This window comes from Leptidea sinapis, chromosome 1 (genome assembly GCF_905404315.1).
Source record: "Leptidea sinapis chromosome 1, ilLepSina1.1, whole genome shotgun sequence".
Classification (NCBI taxonomy): domain Eukaryota; kingdom Metazoa; phylum Arthropoda; class Insecta; order Lepidoptera; family Pieridae; genus Leptidea; species Leptidea sinapis.
The window spans coordinates 13,189,332-13,207,326 of record NC_066265.1 but is presented as its reverse complement, the minus strand read 5'-3'; the positions used below and the strand labels follow the sequence as shown (position 1 = coordinate 13,207,326).

The 17,995-nt window shown below is 34.4% G+C and overlaps 2 protein-coding genes across 3 annotated transcripts; one reads left to right on the top strand and one right to left on the bottom strand.

Annotated features, from left to right (window-relative positions):
• The first annotated feature begins 3,148 nt into the window (after nucleotides 1–3,148).
• LOC126966588 (phenoloxidase 1-like) lies at nucleotides 3,149–16,234 on the top strand. Of its 2 annotated transcripts, XM_050810737.1 has the most exons (12): nucleotides 3,149–3,334; nucleotides 4,761–4,956; nucleotides 5,957–6,065; nucleotides 7,007–7,127; nucleotides 9,185–9,393; nucleotides 9,746–9,998; nucleotides 10,926–11,078; nucleotides 11,396–11,530; nucleotides 11,887–12,068; nucleotides 12,481–12,623; nucleotides 14,187–14,422; nucleotides 15,448–16,234. In XM_050810737.1, exons 1-12 carry the CDS (start codon nucleotides 3,224–3,226, stop codon nucleotides 15,673–15,675), a joined length of 2,076 nt encoding a protein of 691 aa, XP_050666694.1. In that variant the 5' UTR covers nucleotides 3,149–3,223; the 3' UTR covers nucleotides 15,676–16,234. The 2 variants fall into 2 exon arrangements, with proteins under 2 accessions (XP_050666694.1, XP_050666701.1); XM_050810744.1 differs by lacking the exons at nucleotides 3,149–3,334; nucleotides 4,761–4,956 and having other exon boundaries at nucleotides 5,872–6,065.
• On the bottom strand, nucleotides 5,879–8,822 carry LOC126967012 (2-(3-amino-3-carboxypropyl)histidine synthase subunit 1). The gene is made up of 2 exons (XM_050811316.1): nucleotides 8,334–8,822; nucleotides 5,879–8,140 (listed from the first exon to the last, which is right to left on the bottom strand). Exons 1-2 carry the CDS (start codon nucleotides 8,572–8,574, stop codon nucleotides 7,137–7,139), a joined length of 1,245 nt encoding a protein of 414 aa, XP_050667273.1. The 5' UTR covers nucleotides 8,575–8,822; the 3' UTR covers nucleotides 5,879–7,136.
• Nucleotides 16,235–17,995: the final 1,761 nt, after the last annotated feature.

Sequence of the window (17,995 nt, the reverse complement as noted above, 5' to 3'; positions counted from 1 at the left end):
TTAATATTTATAGAAAATTACATCTTGACTGTTGCCTCTCAATATATTCTTGATAATGCTACGTATGTTCATAGGCACATAAGTGAGTTTGCTAGAAACTGTCATAACCATAATGTTAACACCAGGAACAAACATAAACTTATAATGCCTACTTCTCGGCTAAGTAAGTAAGTCTTTTGTGGGGCGTTGTAAATGCTTTTACAACAAGATCCCAGAAAATATTCAAAACAAATGTTTTGCGAATTTCAAAAGAATTATTTAAAAACTTTTGTGTGGTTATTACAACATAAATAACTTTCTTAATCAGTGGCGGATTTACCAGCAGGCTGAGTAGGCTGGAGCCTAGGGCGGCAAATTTTAAGGAGCGGCAAATTTAGTTCATAATTTTTTTATTTCGATTTACAAATTGTAAAAAAAATATACACACAAAATATGATTTTCGAAAATTGGAGAGAAATTAAAATATTTCACAAAAATCGAAATATAGTCCTATAAACAATGCTAAATAATAAATATATCTACATAAACAATTTCTAAACGCTTTATTAATAAAAATAAAAATTAATAATAATAATATAAGTCTATCTATGACAACGAGAAATGTGTTAACCCTAAAATAATATCGAATCGCTATTGCGTTTATCTAAAAATTAATGATCTAACACCAGGTACCACAGTTCTCAATGATATTAACAATACGGGAAAAGTTGATGTAACGAGGATGATGGAGCACAAATCATAAAGTTGGAAAATTATTGATAGAAAAATTTATATGATTTTGTGGTCTAAGATATCAAAATTTTGAGGCGGCAAAAATTTAATAGCCTGCGGGCGGCAAATCTGTAAATCCGCCACTGTGTATCTTAACTCTGTATCTTAATGATACCACAGATTGGGAATGGAGCGACAGCCCACAGACTATTAAATAATACATTTTATTGTATGATTTTACACCAATTTCCATAACCATATTTTTATATAAAAAGAAGAAGATCGCTGAGTTTGTTGCAACCATTCTTCTCAAGTTAGAGTCATACCTTTTGGAATGGGTAGTAGTTTTTGACTTTCAAGAAGTGATATAATATCCTATTTTGAATAAAAATATTTGAATTTGAAAAATCATCGCGACAGCATATTACACCTTACAGACAGAGCACGGTATTTCCCGTTCAATGTCTTTGTCATCCTTGAAATCCTCAATCTCTATGTGACCGAGATACCTAAACCACTCAAGTTTCACTCCATCGAGGAAAACAAAAAAAGCGAAGGGAATCTCACATAGGTATTTGCGGGCTGGTTCATTGTACATTCAATACCGATCCGGAGTCAAACCCTATGTTTTCCTGGATGGAGAGAAACTTGAGTGGTTTAGGTATCTCGGTCACATTGAGATTGAGGATTTCAAGGGTGCCTTCAAACTGAAACACAGTAATGCTTACATTATTAGTTATTACTTAGTTACGTTAAAAATGTAAACAACGTTTCTTATTTAGATTTCTATGGTAAGTGGTATAATTATTAGTGACCGAGATATCTAAACCGCTCAAGTTTCTCTCCATCCAGGAAAACATCGGTGATCGACTCCGGATCGGTATTGAATGTACAATGAACCAACCCTTCGCACATATTTGAGGGCTGGTTCATGCGTCAAGTCGTGAACGGGTCCTGCTTGTGGTGTCAGATCAACCTATTACAGTTAATAATTAATCATTGTATTTGTTGGATGCAATTACTAATTATGACAGTAATCACGACTATCATGTTCACGAAGCATCCTTACACAAACAATGAATTATGGCTCTAAAGGGTGATGCATCTATTTTATGAAAATTTATATATATACAGTTTATTATTTATTACTTTTTACGAAATAATTTATAATATTTAACCACGATTCATATATTGGAAGTAGCACCTTACAAACTAATTTGTTATGTATATTACAGCCATTGTAAAATACTCTAATTGATAGCAAAGAGTGGCCTCAACTTTTTCCGAACAAATAGTAAATTGATAATTAAAAAAAATATAGTGACGATTCAAACGCGTTTAGGTACTTTAAGCCTAATCGAATAAAGTTTATTTGACTTTGAGATTATTTTCACAAATTTTTCATATAATAATTAAGTTTAGCACACTTGTACTTCCTATGTCTCATGAAGACTTAAGAAGTAGTGTTAAATTACGTAATTTGATTTCGTTATTGTATTTACGTAAATTGATTTCGGACGGTTTTTGCATTTGCTATCTCTTTTACCGCGTATTGAGGTGAAGGAGATTACATTACAGAAACCAGTTCAGAATGAGAAAAAAATAATATGTATCTACTCTTAGATAATACGTCTAGATAGAGTCTCTTGCTGTTAAAATACAGGCTAGGAATAAGGGCCGGATTTAAACTTAATGCCGCCCGCTGGGCGCCGGAAAAAAATCCGCCCCAATACTGGAATTTTTCTTTAACTTATAGTTTATATATTTTATTAATCAAAAAGAAAATAACAAATTTATTGCACAAACTTTATTATAGAAACATGTATAAATATTTGTTTTTTTCTAACAATTATAAGTTTGGCACTAAGGGTGACTCATAATTGTATTACATCAATTTTTTCACAGGCAAACACGTCTGACTTTTTGAATTGCGAATTGGTCTTATCTTCGCAATCTAAACGTTGAGCAATCTTGTAAAGACTAAAATAATTTTTTTACGCTTTCAAAATTTTTCCGCCCTAAAAAATTCGCCGCCCTGGGCACTTGCCCCAACTGCCCCTAGTGTAAATCCACCGCTGCTAAGAATAGTAGTTTAGTGTGCGTTTCAAGCTACGTCTTACACTCGCGATTTGTATGACACTTTGTGTTAGTGTGCGTGGAAGTTTCAAAATAAAGGTTAGTTATAAACAATGATGTTCTATACATATAAACTAATTTTTTTTTCGACGTTTTCACAGCCGTCATATTTGAATTCTAGACGGTATCTAAGTATCTACTCATTCATTTTAAACAGCAAGCATATATAACAATATTAATTGATAAGACTGTTGTGGTTTTGTTTTGCACTCGGTCTAAAGGAAAGAAGTGCACGCGGTACTAGGTTTGTTTTCGTATAAAAAAGGGCTCGTCAGATAAGAAACTATTCACTTCACAATTATTGTGAAGTGTACACATTCTACCTAGTTTAAAGCTACTATTTGTAAATAAGTATAAATATTTAGGTATTTTCAAGATGTCAAACGTATCGAAAAGTTTGGGGTTGTTGTTCGACCGGCCAAATGAACCGATGGTTACACCGAAAGGCGATCAAAATGTCGTCTTTCAACTGACAGAGCAGTTCTTGGTAAGTCTTTTTAACATTAATTTTATGGTTACATGTAGGTACCTACCTCATAATTTTTATTCTAGTTAAACGATAGAATTATGTTTTCTTCACTTTCTCAGCTAGGCATCAAAGTTTAATTCAATGGTCTAGAAAGATTATTTTATTTTATTCGCTTATAAAACATCTGACAGCAAGCCAGGCAAAGTAGACATAGAAGTAAAATTTTAAAGAGTTACTTTTTGTGTCTTTGTGATAATCGCATTTTTATTTTTTAGATTGCATAATTTAATTTACATTTGTCACTTTTTCCACAATTTTTACAAACAATTCAAATTAAATATACACTCTTCTTGCCTTTTTTCGGCAAGCAGCAAAAGTTTTTACTAATTTTTGCTTACGCACGTCGGGGGCCGATAAGGATACAGATACGGCGGTCGGCGGTAGCTACGCACCCGCGCTTTAATTTTTTACATAAATATTAATTTATATCATGTATTCTACAAAGGCTGCAGGCCCGCAACTACAGCAGGCGCGGGTGAAAACCGCTTCGTGTGTCCTTAGCCTAAGTTCTATACCTATGTGTAAGTTTATGCGTAAACATCTGCGGGTAGTTATAGATATGTACGTTTGTTGAATCAATACTGATCCGGAGGCGATTCCCGATGTTTTCCTGGATGGAGAGATACTTGAAGGTTGAAGAAAGGGTTGAGCGGTTCAGATATCTAGATGACAAAGACATTGAAAGGGAAATACATGCTCAGTCTGTAAGGTGTAATATGCTGTCGCGTCGCTTTTTTCAAATTCAATATTTTTTAATCAAAATAGGATATAATATCACTTCTAGAAAGTCAAAAACTACTACCCATTCGAAAAGGTATGCCTCAGACTTGAGAAGAACGGGCGCAACAAACTCAGCGAGCTTCTTTTTTTTTAATAAAAATATGGTTATGGTTATTATTGTAAAATCATACAATAAAATGTATTATTTAATAGCCTGTGGGCGGTCGCTCCAATCCCAATCTGTGTTAACTATAATGTAACTAACTAACACCAGGAACAAACAAAAACTTATAATGCCTACTACTCGGCTATGTTGAGTTAGTCAGTCTTTTGCGGGGCGTTGTAAATGCTTTTACAACAAGATCCCAGAAAATGTTAAAAACAAATGTATTACGAAATTCAAAAGAATTGTTTAAGAACGTTTGTGTACTTTTGTGGGTACCTGAGAAGCGCGGGTTAAACTCCCGTATCGCCAATAACTTTTGATATGTAAATTATTTTTATATATTCAAAGTGAGAAGTAATAAAATAATAATAAAACAATTTATAACTAAACATACAAAAAACATATTTTAGGCCAATTTTTTCATAACTTAAAAATCAATAACCACCGCAGAATGAACCGCAGTAACTAAATACTTACCAATTATTGTGTTATTTATAGTCTGATGACTACAAGAACAATGGAATTGAGATCAATAATCGTTTTGGCGAGAAGGCGTCTGAAATTATTCCTCTGGAGAAACTGAAGCGAGTCCCCAAGTTTAAGAAGGCAAAGAAACTTCCGCGTGATGCTGACTTCTCCCTTTTCTTGCCTGCCCACAAGGAAATGGCTGACGAAGTTCTCGATGCTTTAATGAGTAAGTACAGAGACGTACTAATTGTAAGGATAACTCCCCTCGTCCTTTCAAAAAGAAAACCAAATTTACATTAAATAATCCTATTGAGTGGCACCGTTATTACGCGGGTCACTTTGCCATGAACTTTTAAAATGCTTCAGCGGAATCCCCATCCACACATACACAGTAAACATACGTTTACATTGAATTCCCATAACTTTAGAGTTATTCCCCCTTATTCATAATAGCCTGCTAACTTAAAGCATTGCTAATTCTCACTCTGTCTTCTTCTATTGACCTAAGTCAGAATGAGAAAAAACACTCCATAGCGGTTGTTTAAAGTTAGCGGATCAGTATGAATAAGGAGGATAATCTATAGCTAAAAACAAAAAGAAAAGTCCAAGAAACGTGTTCTAAATTGCTTATTATGTGTGTAAAAAATGTTTTTAAATGTACATTGATTGTAACCAGTATGGCAAGTTCTAATATTAGCGACGTTGCCAAACTTACACTTACGAAGTTACCAAAGGAAATACATACATACAGTAAAATATTGACATAATTTTCATTCATATGTAGGTAAGTACAATCATTCATAATTTAAAGTTATTAGTATGCAGCGTTGCCAATTTTCTCGTAAATGTGTGTGACAATTGATATTTGATAATTATTTCAATTATTTAAAAAAATCGTACACCATTCAATTCTAATAAACGGTCTTGGTAATTAATACGTTAGTTATGGAATTTCAACATAAATATGTTGTATACATTTTTGTTATTAAAGGGAACAATCCGAGAAAAATATAAAAAAAAAAAACAATCTTTTGTAAAAATGGATGTATAAAGTTGTGAAATTTAAAAAAAAAATTGTGTCCTTTTTTCACCCACACAACCAGACGCTAAAGTTGATTATATAAATGGATAAAGAATGAAAAAAATACTAATAATCAATATTTATTATAAAATATTAAATTACATATAAAACATTGAATTAAATAAATAATTAATTTATCTAACAGCTGTTCCCGAGAATCAGCTGCAACAGTTTCTGTCAACCTGCATCTACTGCCGAGTGAATCTGAACCCACAACTTTTCAACTACTGTTTCAGCGTTGCCCTGATGCACAGGTATTTTATACACTATAGTCACTATACTATACTGTTTTAATTGATATGATTAGTTGTTTAAGAAGTTAAATAAGAGTTGCTAACATACAATGTTAGGGAGCCCCATAGACCTACTCCAGAGTTACAAATCTCGAGCACAGTTCAAGAGTTATTTGCTCTAGCACACACTGGAGCCCACACACAGTATATCCATTAAATGCACTGAAGTCCATCTTATATTAAATTATTAATATTACATCTATTTCCGCCTCAAAATATGGTGCGCTTGTTCACACTCACAGGATATTGACTTTTCTAAATGTAAAAAATGTCTAGTGATACAGATTTCTATGGATTATCATTGCATTGTGTTTCATAAAAAAACATTATATAGTAATTTAAAGTGTTTTTGTGTGATATGGACATACACTCTTCCTCCAGAGGCTCCTTTGCACAGGATGTCGGCTAGATTATGGGTACCACAACAGCACCTATTTCTGCCGAGAAGCAGTAATATGTAAACATTACTATGTTTCGGTCTGAAGGGTGCCATAGCTAGTTTAATTATTGGGCAAATAAGACTTAATATCTTAGTGTCTCAAGGTGACGAGCACAATTTTTGGGTTTTTCAAGATCGTGAGTGGCACTGAAATGTAATGGGTAGGGTGTATCAATTACCATCAGCTAAACGTCCTGCTCTTCTCATCCCTTATATTCATAAATAAAAAAAATACACCAAGAAAGTTAGTTTATGTAAAAATTACTTTTTTTTTAATACATGTTATAGAGTATGATACTGCATATACATGTTATAGAGTATGACACTCTATTTTAGAGTATGTTTGGCAACCCCAGGGTAATTATAATGACATCAGATAGTACATCTTTCAGTCAGCTAATGCTATCAGATATTACTAATTGTACCTTGGTATGCTCATCTTCAAATATCTTATTTGTTACAGACCCGACACAAAAAGTGTGACCATTGCCAACTTTGCTGAGACTTTCCCTTCAAAGTTTATGACCTCCAAAGCTTTTGCCCAAGCTCGGGAAACAGCTGCAATAGCATCACAAGGAGCACCAGTAAGAACATCATTTCTTTCTACCACAACAGTTGTCACACTTTTTATCACTCTCTGAACACAACACTGGTTTGTAGTTTGGTGTCCACGGACCCAAACTGTCATTAGAATAGAAATCCATTGGATAAGTACCATCATCCTTCAGCCATTTAGAGTTCCCTAAGGATACTGAACATTCATAAGGTGTAAGTAATGGTTTGGGAAAAGCTGTGCCCCAATCTATTGATAATCGAGGACAAGCAACTTGGACAAAGGCATCCATTCCAAATAATGCCAACTTACTAGGAAATATTTCAGACAGCAGTATCTTGATATAGTTTTTGTTGGAATTAGAAATTTGTTTCTCTAAATTTGCTAGTACTTTTGTGCTTCCCTGTCTTCCTAATGTTCCAAGAATCAGACCAAATTTACTTCCTTCTGATGCAATTTTTATTTGATTATTCCTGTTCATTTTCATAATTTCATGTTCATATTCTTCAGATGTGAATTTTTTTTCATATGGATCATATTTATATGCTGGTATATTAGGATTAGCTATCATAATGGCTTCTAGATGAAATCTACCATCACCAAGATATATAATACAGTCAGCATTTAGTTTAGGTGCAGTACATCCCAAGATTTCACCAGGAGATAAAGGTTTACTTTGTGGAACTGTGACAACATAATCTTCTTCTCTGAGATTCTTCGAAACCGAATGAAGAGTTGTAACAAATTGAATAGTACTTACTAATGCTAAATGTGTTTTCCTTGGAAAGTTCAACTTTATTGTTTCTATAAAGTGTGATGGATCAATTTTTATGTCAACAAAAATATATAGTACTTTTATATTTGTTTGGTCTATTGGGATAAGACAGGAGTGTCCATAATGCACTAGTAGGTCTACACCAAGGGCTTGAGCTGTAAAGTCATCGACACAGCATGCCCCATATGTCACATCTCCCATTATTACAGTGTCAGCTTCAGTAAATGCTTCAATTATATCACATAGAGTTGTCGCAAACATAGTCAGACCTGGAAATGAATAAATTTCATTACTTACTATTTCATGATTTTAGTGGGTCTCGATGTTTAAATAAATCTGTGGGTCACCTGCACCTATTCAATTTATATAAATAACTGTCACATAAAGATAAAAAAATCTCAGGCTTACTCAAAAAAAAACAGAATAAGCTATTAAGAAAGTTTTATGCAAAATAAACCTTACCTTCAGGTAATTGAAGAGCAATTCTCTTTGAACCTAGAGTTCGAATCCTCCATATCGTCTTATGTATTTCAAAATTATAGTTACTTGGAAGAGCTTCACATGCTCTATTTATTAAAGGATCATTAAGTAGTTCATCTGGTATTTTATTCACTGATCGCACGTTGGGTTTAAAAGTTTTTCTTTGGCCCTCTGGTTTCGCTCGCACTACTACTATATTAGGATTCGCTGCTAAATCTTCCATTGTCCTAGGTTGTACTTATTCCATTCATAGTTCGTAAATACAAGATACTTAGCTGAACAATAAAATAAAACACATGCACGATTATCCGATTTATTTACATCCTACTATTTAGTGGCCTACGTGACTTTTGCAAGAAATAACTTGGAAATAACGTTTCAGACTACGCAATGCATCAGATTCATAAGTATTTGTCAAGTTTAATGAGTTGTATTTATTATAAAATCAACCGTCACTAACAAAAGAAACGAAATCTAAAATTTTTAATTTTATAAATAATAGGAATGTACAACTCATTCAACAAACAAAATTTCATCGTAATGAATTAAGGTGTAGATCCAAACTACAAACTAGTTGCTAGAGCTACTGCTTGGCGCTTACCGGAACGACCGGAAGCCGAACATAGATATCAAATGTCATATCTACATTTTATTCGATGTCAGATGTTTTTTTTTTCTTCTTTTGGCAGATGTCAGATGTCAAACATCACGTCTTTGAGTTAACTTTCAATTTCGTTCCTTTATACGAAATTGAATAAGAGATAACTTACCTAAGTTTGTACTCTGTAAAATGAGCTACAAAACAGTTGTAAAAATTTAACTTATAATTACAGCGCACACCAATCATCATACCCAGAGATTATACAGCAACAGACCTGGATGTAGAACATCGCCTTGCTTACTTCCGAGAGGATATTGGAGTGAATCTTCACCATTGGCACTGGCATCTTGTGTACCCATTCAGTGCCAACCAGAGATCCATAGTTGCAAAGGACAGGCGTGGTGAACTATTCTTCTACATGCATCAACAAATAATAGCACGGTATGATTTGTGCAGACTTATCTTAGGAGATTTTTTTGACATTTTTGAGTCAAACGGATAACCTTGGGACAATATCTTTGCATTAAATTTCTCTGCTTGTTGTATTATAGTCGTAAGAGTTAAATTTATAATTAAGATATCGTAATTCTATATTCTGATGTGTGTTTTAGGCCATCATTAAAAAGTTAAAAAACTATTACTCTTTACGAGGTGAATTTATAACGTATTATTTGATTTGTAACTAAATTAATATACTATATTCTATGGAATACCCAGTGTACCAAAGTTAAATTAAATATTCATCAAGGTCAAACAAACACGTCCAGAAACTAATTAAACACTTTTATTACAGTTACAACGGCGAACGTCTCAACAACTCTCTAGCGCGTGTCAAGAAGTTCAGCAACTTTAATGAACCAATCTCCGAAGCCTACTTCCCCAAGTTAGATAGTCTGACATCATCACGCGGCTGGCCTCCGCGACAGGCCAACATGCGCTGGCAGGACTTGAACCGGCCTGTAGACGGCCTTAGCGTTACCGTGGCAGATATGCAACGCTGGAGAAGGAACATCGAAGAGGCCATTGCTACTGGTATGGTCAGGAAGGTCAGTAATGCGAGTTCCGTGCCCGAAAGGTACCAATGAGATCCCAATTACCAAGACTCAGCCGTCCCACTTAAGCCACAACATTAGATAGACAGTTGAAATTTTGAAAAAATGTGCATTTATGTATATACTAAGGTCCATAATATGCCGGAAGGCGTCTCAATACATAATCATATACATACTTTATATCTTTTATGCACAGTTATGAAGAGAGACACAAAACCCATTTGATCGTGGATTAAGTATTGAGACACCCTAAAATGGCCGCCATGCAAGATAAAAATAAAATGCGTCTCTTCAAAAGTATTTAAAATGTAAATGGTATAATTATTATATCTTGAGCGATGGTATTAAAGCCTTTTTGTATGAGTCCGAGTCGCACCTGAACGAGTTTTATTTGTGGGGTTAAGCTAATCTAATTAATTTTCACAGTAAAAAAAATATGTCTCACAAATGTAGGTTTATATAGGTGTTGTATATTTGCAGTAGGTACCTAACCCTCTTCAAAGAAAGGCCATGCTATTATTATACAAGATAGTAAAAGAACTACTCTAGTCGCAGAGTAGAGATAATTTCGGCCATTGCCCTCTTACTGACCACACTCACGTGGCCACCGTCGTTTTTAATTGGATGGACAGTGTATATGTAATTGTTGTTAAGTGTCATTTTCTATTTATCATTCCACTTAACAGTGAACTTATTGTAAGTCATCACAATGTAGGTCTTAATAAAAGTAGGTTTAACTAGCGCAAAAGGGAGGGGCACCATGAGGGGCCTGACTTACTGCGATTTTATGAGGAATAAAAAATGTTATTCTATAGTCTATAAAAAAGTATATACTTTGTAACGATTGGAAACACAAGCGCTTTGTTTAAAGAAATGTTTTTATCAGAAGCTATAATCTAAAATACTTTCATGTTTTAACAGGCTGATGGATCGACGCAGCCGTTAGATATCGACACATTAGGAAATATGATGGAAGCGAGCATTCTGTCACCTAACATGGATCTCTACGGAAGTCTGCACAATAACGGACACAGCTTCTCTGCCTACATGCACGACCCAACCCACCGTTACTTGGTTTGTACAAGTTTTTTTTATATATGACCAGTATGTTAGTGACATTATAACCCAAATGTATCACTAATTAATATATAATTCAATTACACGTTGTGATTTTTTTCTATCCAGTAAATTCTTTGTTATTCTGCATAAGAGAGTCGCTAGATAAAATCTTTAAGTTTTACATATTTTATAAAAATTATCTAAATGTTAAACTATCTGTATCCTATTTGTATCTTATATTAAGTATAGTTTGAAAATTAATCAAGCGAGATCAATAATAGTCACAAAGTACCTACATGTCAAATTTATTATATCATTGTCTTATAATGCAGGAATCGTTCGGCGTGATTGGCGACGAGGCCACCACGATGCGAGACCCCTTCTTCTACCGCTGGCACGCCTTCATTGACGACACATTCCAGAAGTTCAAGGAGTCTACCCACGTTCGTCCATATTCACGCTCTGAGGTATATACAAAAAAAATATCGACTTAACCTTTAATAAAAGGCATTTATTTTCTCAAAATTAGAATTCTTTTTGATGATTTTAACTATTGATCCCAGGTTCAAGTGCAAATGTGTGATGAGTAACTAGGTATGTTCAATAAACCACTAGATTTTAAATACAAAAAAAAGTGTCTGTGGCTATGGGTAGAACAGCTGACTCTTTCCAAGATGCCCGTGGTTCGATTCTCGCCAGTCACACAATGTTTTTTCATACCTACGGTTCTTCCACGCACTGATTAGCCCAGTAACAAAAACTAGTGATGTTTAATTCCGTCACAGTCAGAGGCAATTTTATAAGAGGTGGGAATCACTTGCAGCTCGAGAACCCAGGTGTGAGGATATCGTCGGTTCGTGTCCAAAGCAGCGCGGGAGACATGAACACGCTCAATACTTTCTGGATGTCCAGCGACCTCGACCTCTCTCGCGGTCTTGACTTCTCAGACAGAGGGCCCATTTACGCCCGGTTCACTCATCTCAACAACCGGGACTTCCAGTACACGTGAGTTTCCGTTATCAATCATTCAAGGAATCCCGACAATCTGAAAGAGTAAATCGACAAAAATAAAAAGTGTGAGTCGAACGAAGGGACGAAAGGTTATACTTTTTTTTTAAATTTTGAGTTTCAGTTCTAAGTATGGATAACCCCCAAAATTTTGTATCTTCATATGTTATATCTTTATGTTAAAATGTTAATGCGGTTCACAGAATACATCTTACTTACCAAGTTTCAACAGTATAGTTCTTATAGTTTTGTAAAAAAGTGGCTGTGACATACAATGACAGACAGACAGACATGACGAATCTATTAGAGTTCCGTTTTTTGTCATTTGGCTACAGAACCCTAAAAAGACAGTTACATAGTAACGGTTACAAAAAAGTTAAATAATAATGCTTAGTTCTTGAATTGTCAGGATTGAAGTAGAGAACAGCGGCAACGCAACTCGCGGTACGGTGCGCATATTCCTCGCGCCCAAGTACGATGAGCGCAACATCCAGTGGGTGTTCTCAGACCACAGGAAGATGTTCATTGAGATGGACAGATTTGTTGTTCCACGTGAGTATTGACTTCGAATATTTGTGACTTGTAGGGTTGCAATATATGTACCTATGTAACACAAAATAAAATTAGGTGACCAGTGCAAATAACGATTACACTAAAATAGACTTATAAAACGATTAGTAAATAGTCAATGCACATATTAAGTATGACCATGCATACTGACGACAGATTGCACTGTAAACTATTAACAAATTCTTTTGGAAAATCTATAGTTTTTGGTGTCTCTATATATATATCTATAGTTTCAAGTTTAGTCAATATTTGTAATAAGTAATAGATAAGTGAGATATTATTTTTGTATATTATAGCTTAACAACTAGATACATGTGCGAATAAGATTAAAGATTACAATAATTATAAGTATTTCTATTTAGATATCGAACTTAAAGGCATGCACAACATTACTAAACAACATTGTAATAACAATTCAGGAAAATACACTTAATTAACTACTTTTTCTTTTTCTAATCTATATTTTCTTTTAATGTTTTTTACTTCTAATTTTTATGTCTAAAAAGAGCCTCTTGACAACCGATGAAAACGGGCCAGGTTTATTATTTCAGTGTACGTGACAAGCTACGTGTTACACTCGCGATTTGTATGTCACTTTGTAGTAATTAGTGTTCGTGCATTGCTCTAAATAGAGATTACCTGTCAACCTCTATTTTTCAATGTTTTCACAGCTGTCGCAGTCTGTCTAGGTATAAAATAATTATCTAAAGTTTTTTTATAAAAAAAATATGTTAGTAATATGATCTAGTTTTCACACATAACAACTTTTATAAACAATCACAAACTTTATAAACATTGAGGAATTAGTTATTGTTGTGTTATAATACCACTCATGTGATACTACCTACTAATATTACCCACATTCGTGTTTTAATACCTAATTATCAACAGTTGCATACAAGACTTTATCTACACACATAATATGAATACTCTATAAAAGATTCTGAAACAGTTAGTTTACTGCTAATATTAAAAAAGCCAGTCCTAGTAACTATAATATCATCCAAAGGAGTGTTACTATAAAAACGGATGATATAATTATTGTACTGAATTTCATTACTACACTCGTTTGGATGATGTAATGATTATTAGGACATTGGGTGTTTCAATAGAGGATTTAAAGCATGGGTGTAGATAAAAGTAGGTACGTATTCGACACATTTTACAGAAGATCTTGACAGTTTATGCTATCTGTACTTTATTTTCTGTTCCATCACATTCATTATTTTTATAGTATTTTATGTGTATAATATGTTTACAAAATTATTTGTATTTGAAAGATGGCAAACGTGTAAGTGTTTTAATGTGTTTATTTTCTTTTTGGCACTCCGACAATTAACCAGGTAGATGCTGAAAATCAGCGCTGCAGCCAGTATTGGTTTACAGCACAAGTTAAGCATCGGCCTTTTCTTTTGCCACACAGCATATTTAGATAAGTTAGGATTAGGAATAATATATATTAAGTATTTAGATTGTATTTGTGTGTATGGCATGGAAGAAATTTTTCTTGTTTCTTATCTTAATAATAATAAAAATGTTTTCCAGTGAACCGTGGACGGAATATGATCACTCGCAGGTCGACGGAGTCATCATTGACTATTCCGTTCGAGCAGACCTTCCGCGATCTGTCAGCGCAAGGCTCGGACCCGCGTCGCACAGACTTGTCCGCGTTCAACTACTGTGGTTGTGGCTGGCCCCAGCACATGCTGGTGCCGCGTGGGAACGCCGCTGGCGCATCTTACGAGTTGTTCGTCATGGTCTCCAACTACGACCTGGATTCTGTGAGTATATCACACTCTAAGTATACACCTACGCCGCACTCAGGGGCGTGCATTAGTTTTCCAGCAAAGTAGGCACTGTAGATATAACTAGTCGTAGTTGCGTTTTAGTCCGACAGTACGACATAAGTTGTATAAAACGCGGCTTTCTTCGTATATGTAACCTGTAGACTGCCTACCGTAGGTAGTAAATTAACTTTGACTCTAGTGCTATATTTATTTAGGTTAATAACGAGGTAGACACTGCCTGATTGCCTATATGATATGCACGTTTTGGCCACACTACGGTTAAACCGCAGCGGTTTTAAACCGTGTGAGTTTATGACACAAGAAAATGAATACAAGCCGCGCACTTGCGGTTTTTTCCCGCTACTGATCTTAAAACCGTGAAATATTACAAAATTGTCGCGATAAAAAACCGCCGCAAAATTTGTAATTCATAGAACTTAGTAGATAGACATACACTATGTGTTGACCGCAGCTGATGTATGAAGGCGATATATAGTCCCACATTGTAATAAATTTTATCTATGCAAGAAAGTTCAGAAGAATTTTTTTATTTTGGTAACTTTCAATGCCAATATATCCCGAATCATGGTCCGATTGCAACCGCCCACTTTTAGGATGTAGGTGTTTTACACCCTGTATACGTATGCATAATACATAATATATTGTGTATATATGTACATAGATTCACATGTATGTTGGCATTTTATGAGATGGGGAATAACGATTAATTTCGCGACATTGTTAAATACCTTAACCGACACATCTTATTTCCTGACGATTAAAAAAATACTGAGACTTAAGATGTTGTCTGATTAGCACAATAATTTCACTAGCTCAGGCGCTCTTAAAACCAAAACACAAGAACACACTTCCACATTACAGCAAACATGTTAAAATTACTTGTGAAAATCCATTTCAAATAATTGTAAAGTTATGCATTTTCATCAAAAGAATCAGTTCACTATGCGAAATAACTATTTTGACGACCAGCAGAGTATAATGTATACATAATTCAACAGGTCGATCAGCCAGACGGGACATCCATGACCTGCAAGCAAGCTTCAAGCTTCTGTGGCCTCAGGGACCGATTGTACCCTGACCGTCGCAGCATGGGTTATCCCTTCGACCGGCCTTCCACCACTGCTAGCAGCATCCAGGATTTCTTGTTGCCCAACATGTCCCTCATCGACGTCACTATTCGTCTGCAGGACAGCGTTGAACCTAACCCGCGAAATCCATCTAGCTAAATATAAAACGTGTTAGATATGAACCATGAAATAGATCAAACTACAAAATCTAAGCTAGAAGGCCCATAACAAAAATAGTAACGTGAACTGTTCTGTTTTTGCAATCGCGGCACTCATTAATTTGCCAGCGCCAATAGAAATAAAAAAAAAAGATATCATCTAGTTCCAAGTTGTTAGTTCAAGTAAATCATACAAACCGGCATCCCATTAACGATAATCATTACTTTCTAATGATCTATGCAGTGGTTCTATTCGGCGATTCCATGGAAGCCCCGGACACTCATTTTTACTTCAATGATAACGATTTTTTTCCTACTTACAAGAGTTAATCTATGTAGGTAGGTTCTATTTTAAAAGTGCAATTTAAAGAAGCATAATTTTTGAAGATTCTACTCTACTTGTTTTATCTTATTAATACCTAAATGATTTTTTATTATACAAATTATAATTATAAAATTGAAAGGCTGATTTTAGTAGTATTGTGAATTTGTAAGTATTGTACATATTTATTGGTAAGTTAGTGTAATGACCCGATTTAAAATAAAGCATATTTAAGCAATTCTGTTGTTTTTGTTACTAAACCCAAGCACGGACTAGTAAAATTAGAAGGACTCCGCTCCGTGATATTAGCAAGTGAAGCACCTTTATGCTAGTGTGTGTGCGGTTACGGGGTATACAAGTTACACAATTTTTTCTCCCTTAAATAATCATTTATCCACAAATACTTTTACACTTTTACACACGTTTTTACACTTTTTCACGACGCACGACGGCATTTTTTAACCTACTTCAAAAAAGGAGGAGGTTCTCAATTCTTCGGTATTTTTTTTATGTTTGTTACCTCAAAACTTTCGACTGGGTAAACCGATTTTGATAATTCTTTTTTTATTTGAAAAACGGTGCTTTACGAGTGTTTGGTCCAGATCTGACAATTGAATCCATGAGAAAACCATAAAAGTCTTAAATTTTGCTATACATAGGTATAGCAAAGTGGATGATAAATTTACGAATAACTCAATATAGGGCCAACCGATTTCGATGATCTTTTTTTATTGGAAAGCATATACTTCAAAGATAGTTTGGTGAGAGTTTGGTTAGGTTCTCATTACGGAATCCATGACAAAGTAACGGAACACTGTCTGTAATCAAATTACAAAGTACTTACGTCCATTTCTGCATTGAAAAATTTAGTATATTTACACATATTTAGACAAATTGTTAGTTAGTGTACTTCAAATTCACTAAAAATCATAAAATAAAATAAAAATTGACAAAAAAACAACCGCCTTCAAAAACACTATTCTAAAACAATATATATATAATGTGCACTAAAAAGTATAAAAATAATTGCGTATTTTTATACAATCTAATTAATTAATCTTATTCTAGTTAAGATTAGTGTATTTTTTGGAGTCGGTGTAGGTGAGATGTGCTTGAGTCGTGAGGAGGCGAGAGGCGAGAGCGGGTTGCGGCGGAAGGACACCGATTCCAAAAATAACAATAATCGTAACTAAAATAAGATTAATTAATTAGATTGTATAAAAATACGCAGTTATTTTTATACTTTTTAGTGCACATTATATATATTGTTTTGGAATAGTGTTATTGAAAGCGGTTGTTTTTTTGTTAAAAAAAATTTAAATATTTTATTGTGACGCAAACTGCGGCTTGTGTTCGTGTTCGGCGTTCCATACTAATACCAATTTTTACAGCATTTTATTGATTACCATGTTGAAATTGCGCGTAGAGTTAGTTATCTAATTTTGTCACAACATAGAACATAAAGGATAGATTTAGTAGTGTAAATATGCAAAATGGAACACGAGAGCTACATTCATGCGTTAACTCTAGAAGTAGCCGCCATTTTATGACCAGTAAGCAGTGACACAACTAAAGAAAAGTTGTAAGGTTTCAAAGCGACAGTGACAGCTGACAAAGCTTTCATTTTCGAGACAACTATCAGATGGCACTACAGTCTTCTGAAGACGTCACTATAAGGTAGTTTGTCCCACCCCTGAGCGTTAGGGATAGTGGACTAGTTCCTCTAGCTATATATATTTTTATTGTTAATTTTATTTGCTTGATTGTTTTTTGTTAACAAACTTAGGAAGTTACTAATGTTTATTGTTGCATCATCTATTACATTATGGTCATGGAACACCTGCCAATGTGAAACATCGAACTTTATGTGGGTTAGTCTCTACTCTAGACCACAAGACGTGTGTTTGAGCTGTTTTTCAGCAGTTCGGAAAAATATGAATGAGGTCTCATTCGATTAGGTATCGCGTCTGTATTATTTTTGAAAAAGAAGTTTTTATCA

What these genes read in the sequence shown, in the direction of transcription:
- LOC126966588 (XM_050810737.1), top strand. Translation starts at nt 3,224, where the DNA reads ATGTCAAACGTATCGAAAAGTTTGGGGTTGTTGTTCGACCGGCCAAAT. An exon ending in ACCCAACCCACCGTTACTTG is followed by an intron (nt 11,079 to 11,395) that starts GTTTGTACAAGT and finishes CTTATAATGCAG; the next exon opens with GAATCGTTCGGCGTGATTGG. An exon ending in GGACAGATTTGTTGTTCCAC is followed by an intron (nt 12,624 to 14,186) that starts GTGAGTATTGAC and finishes AATGTTTTCCAG; the next exon opens with TGAACCGTGGACGGAATATG.
- LOC126967012 (XM_050811316.1), bottom strand. Translation starts at nt 8,574, where the DNA reads ATGGAAGATTTAGCAGCGAATCCTAATATAGTAGTAGTGCGAGCGAAA. An exon ending in TGCTCTTCAATTACCTGAAG is followed by an intron (nt 8,141 to 8,333) that starts GTAAGGTTTATT and finishes ATTCATTTCCAG; the next exon opens with GTCTGACTATGTTTGCGACA.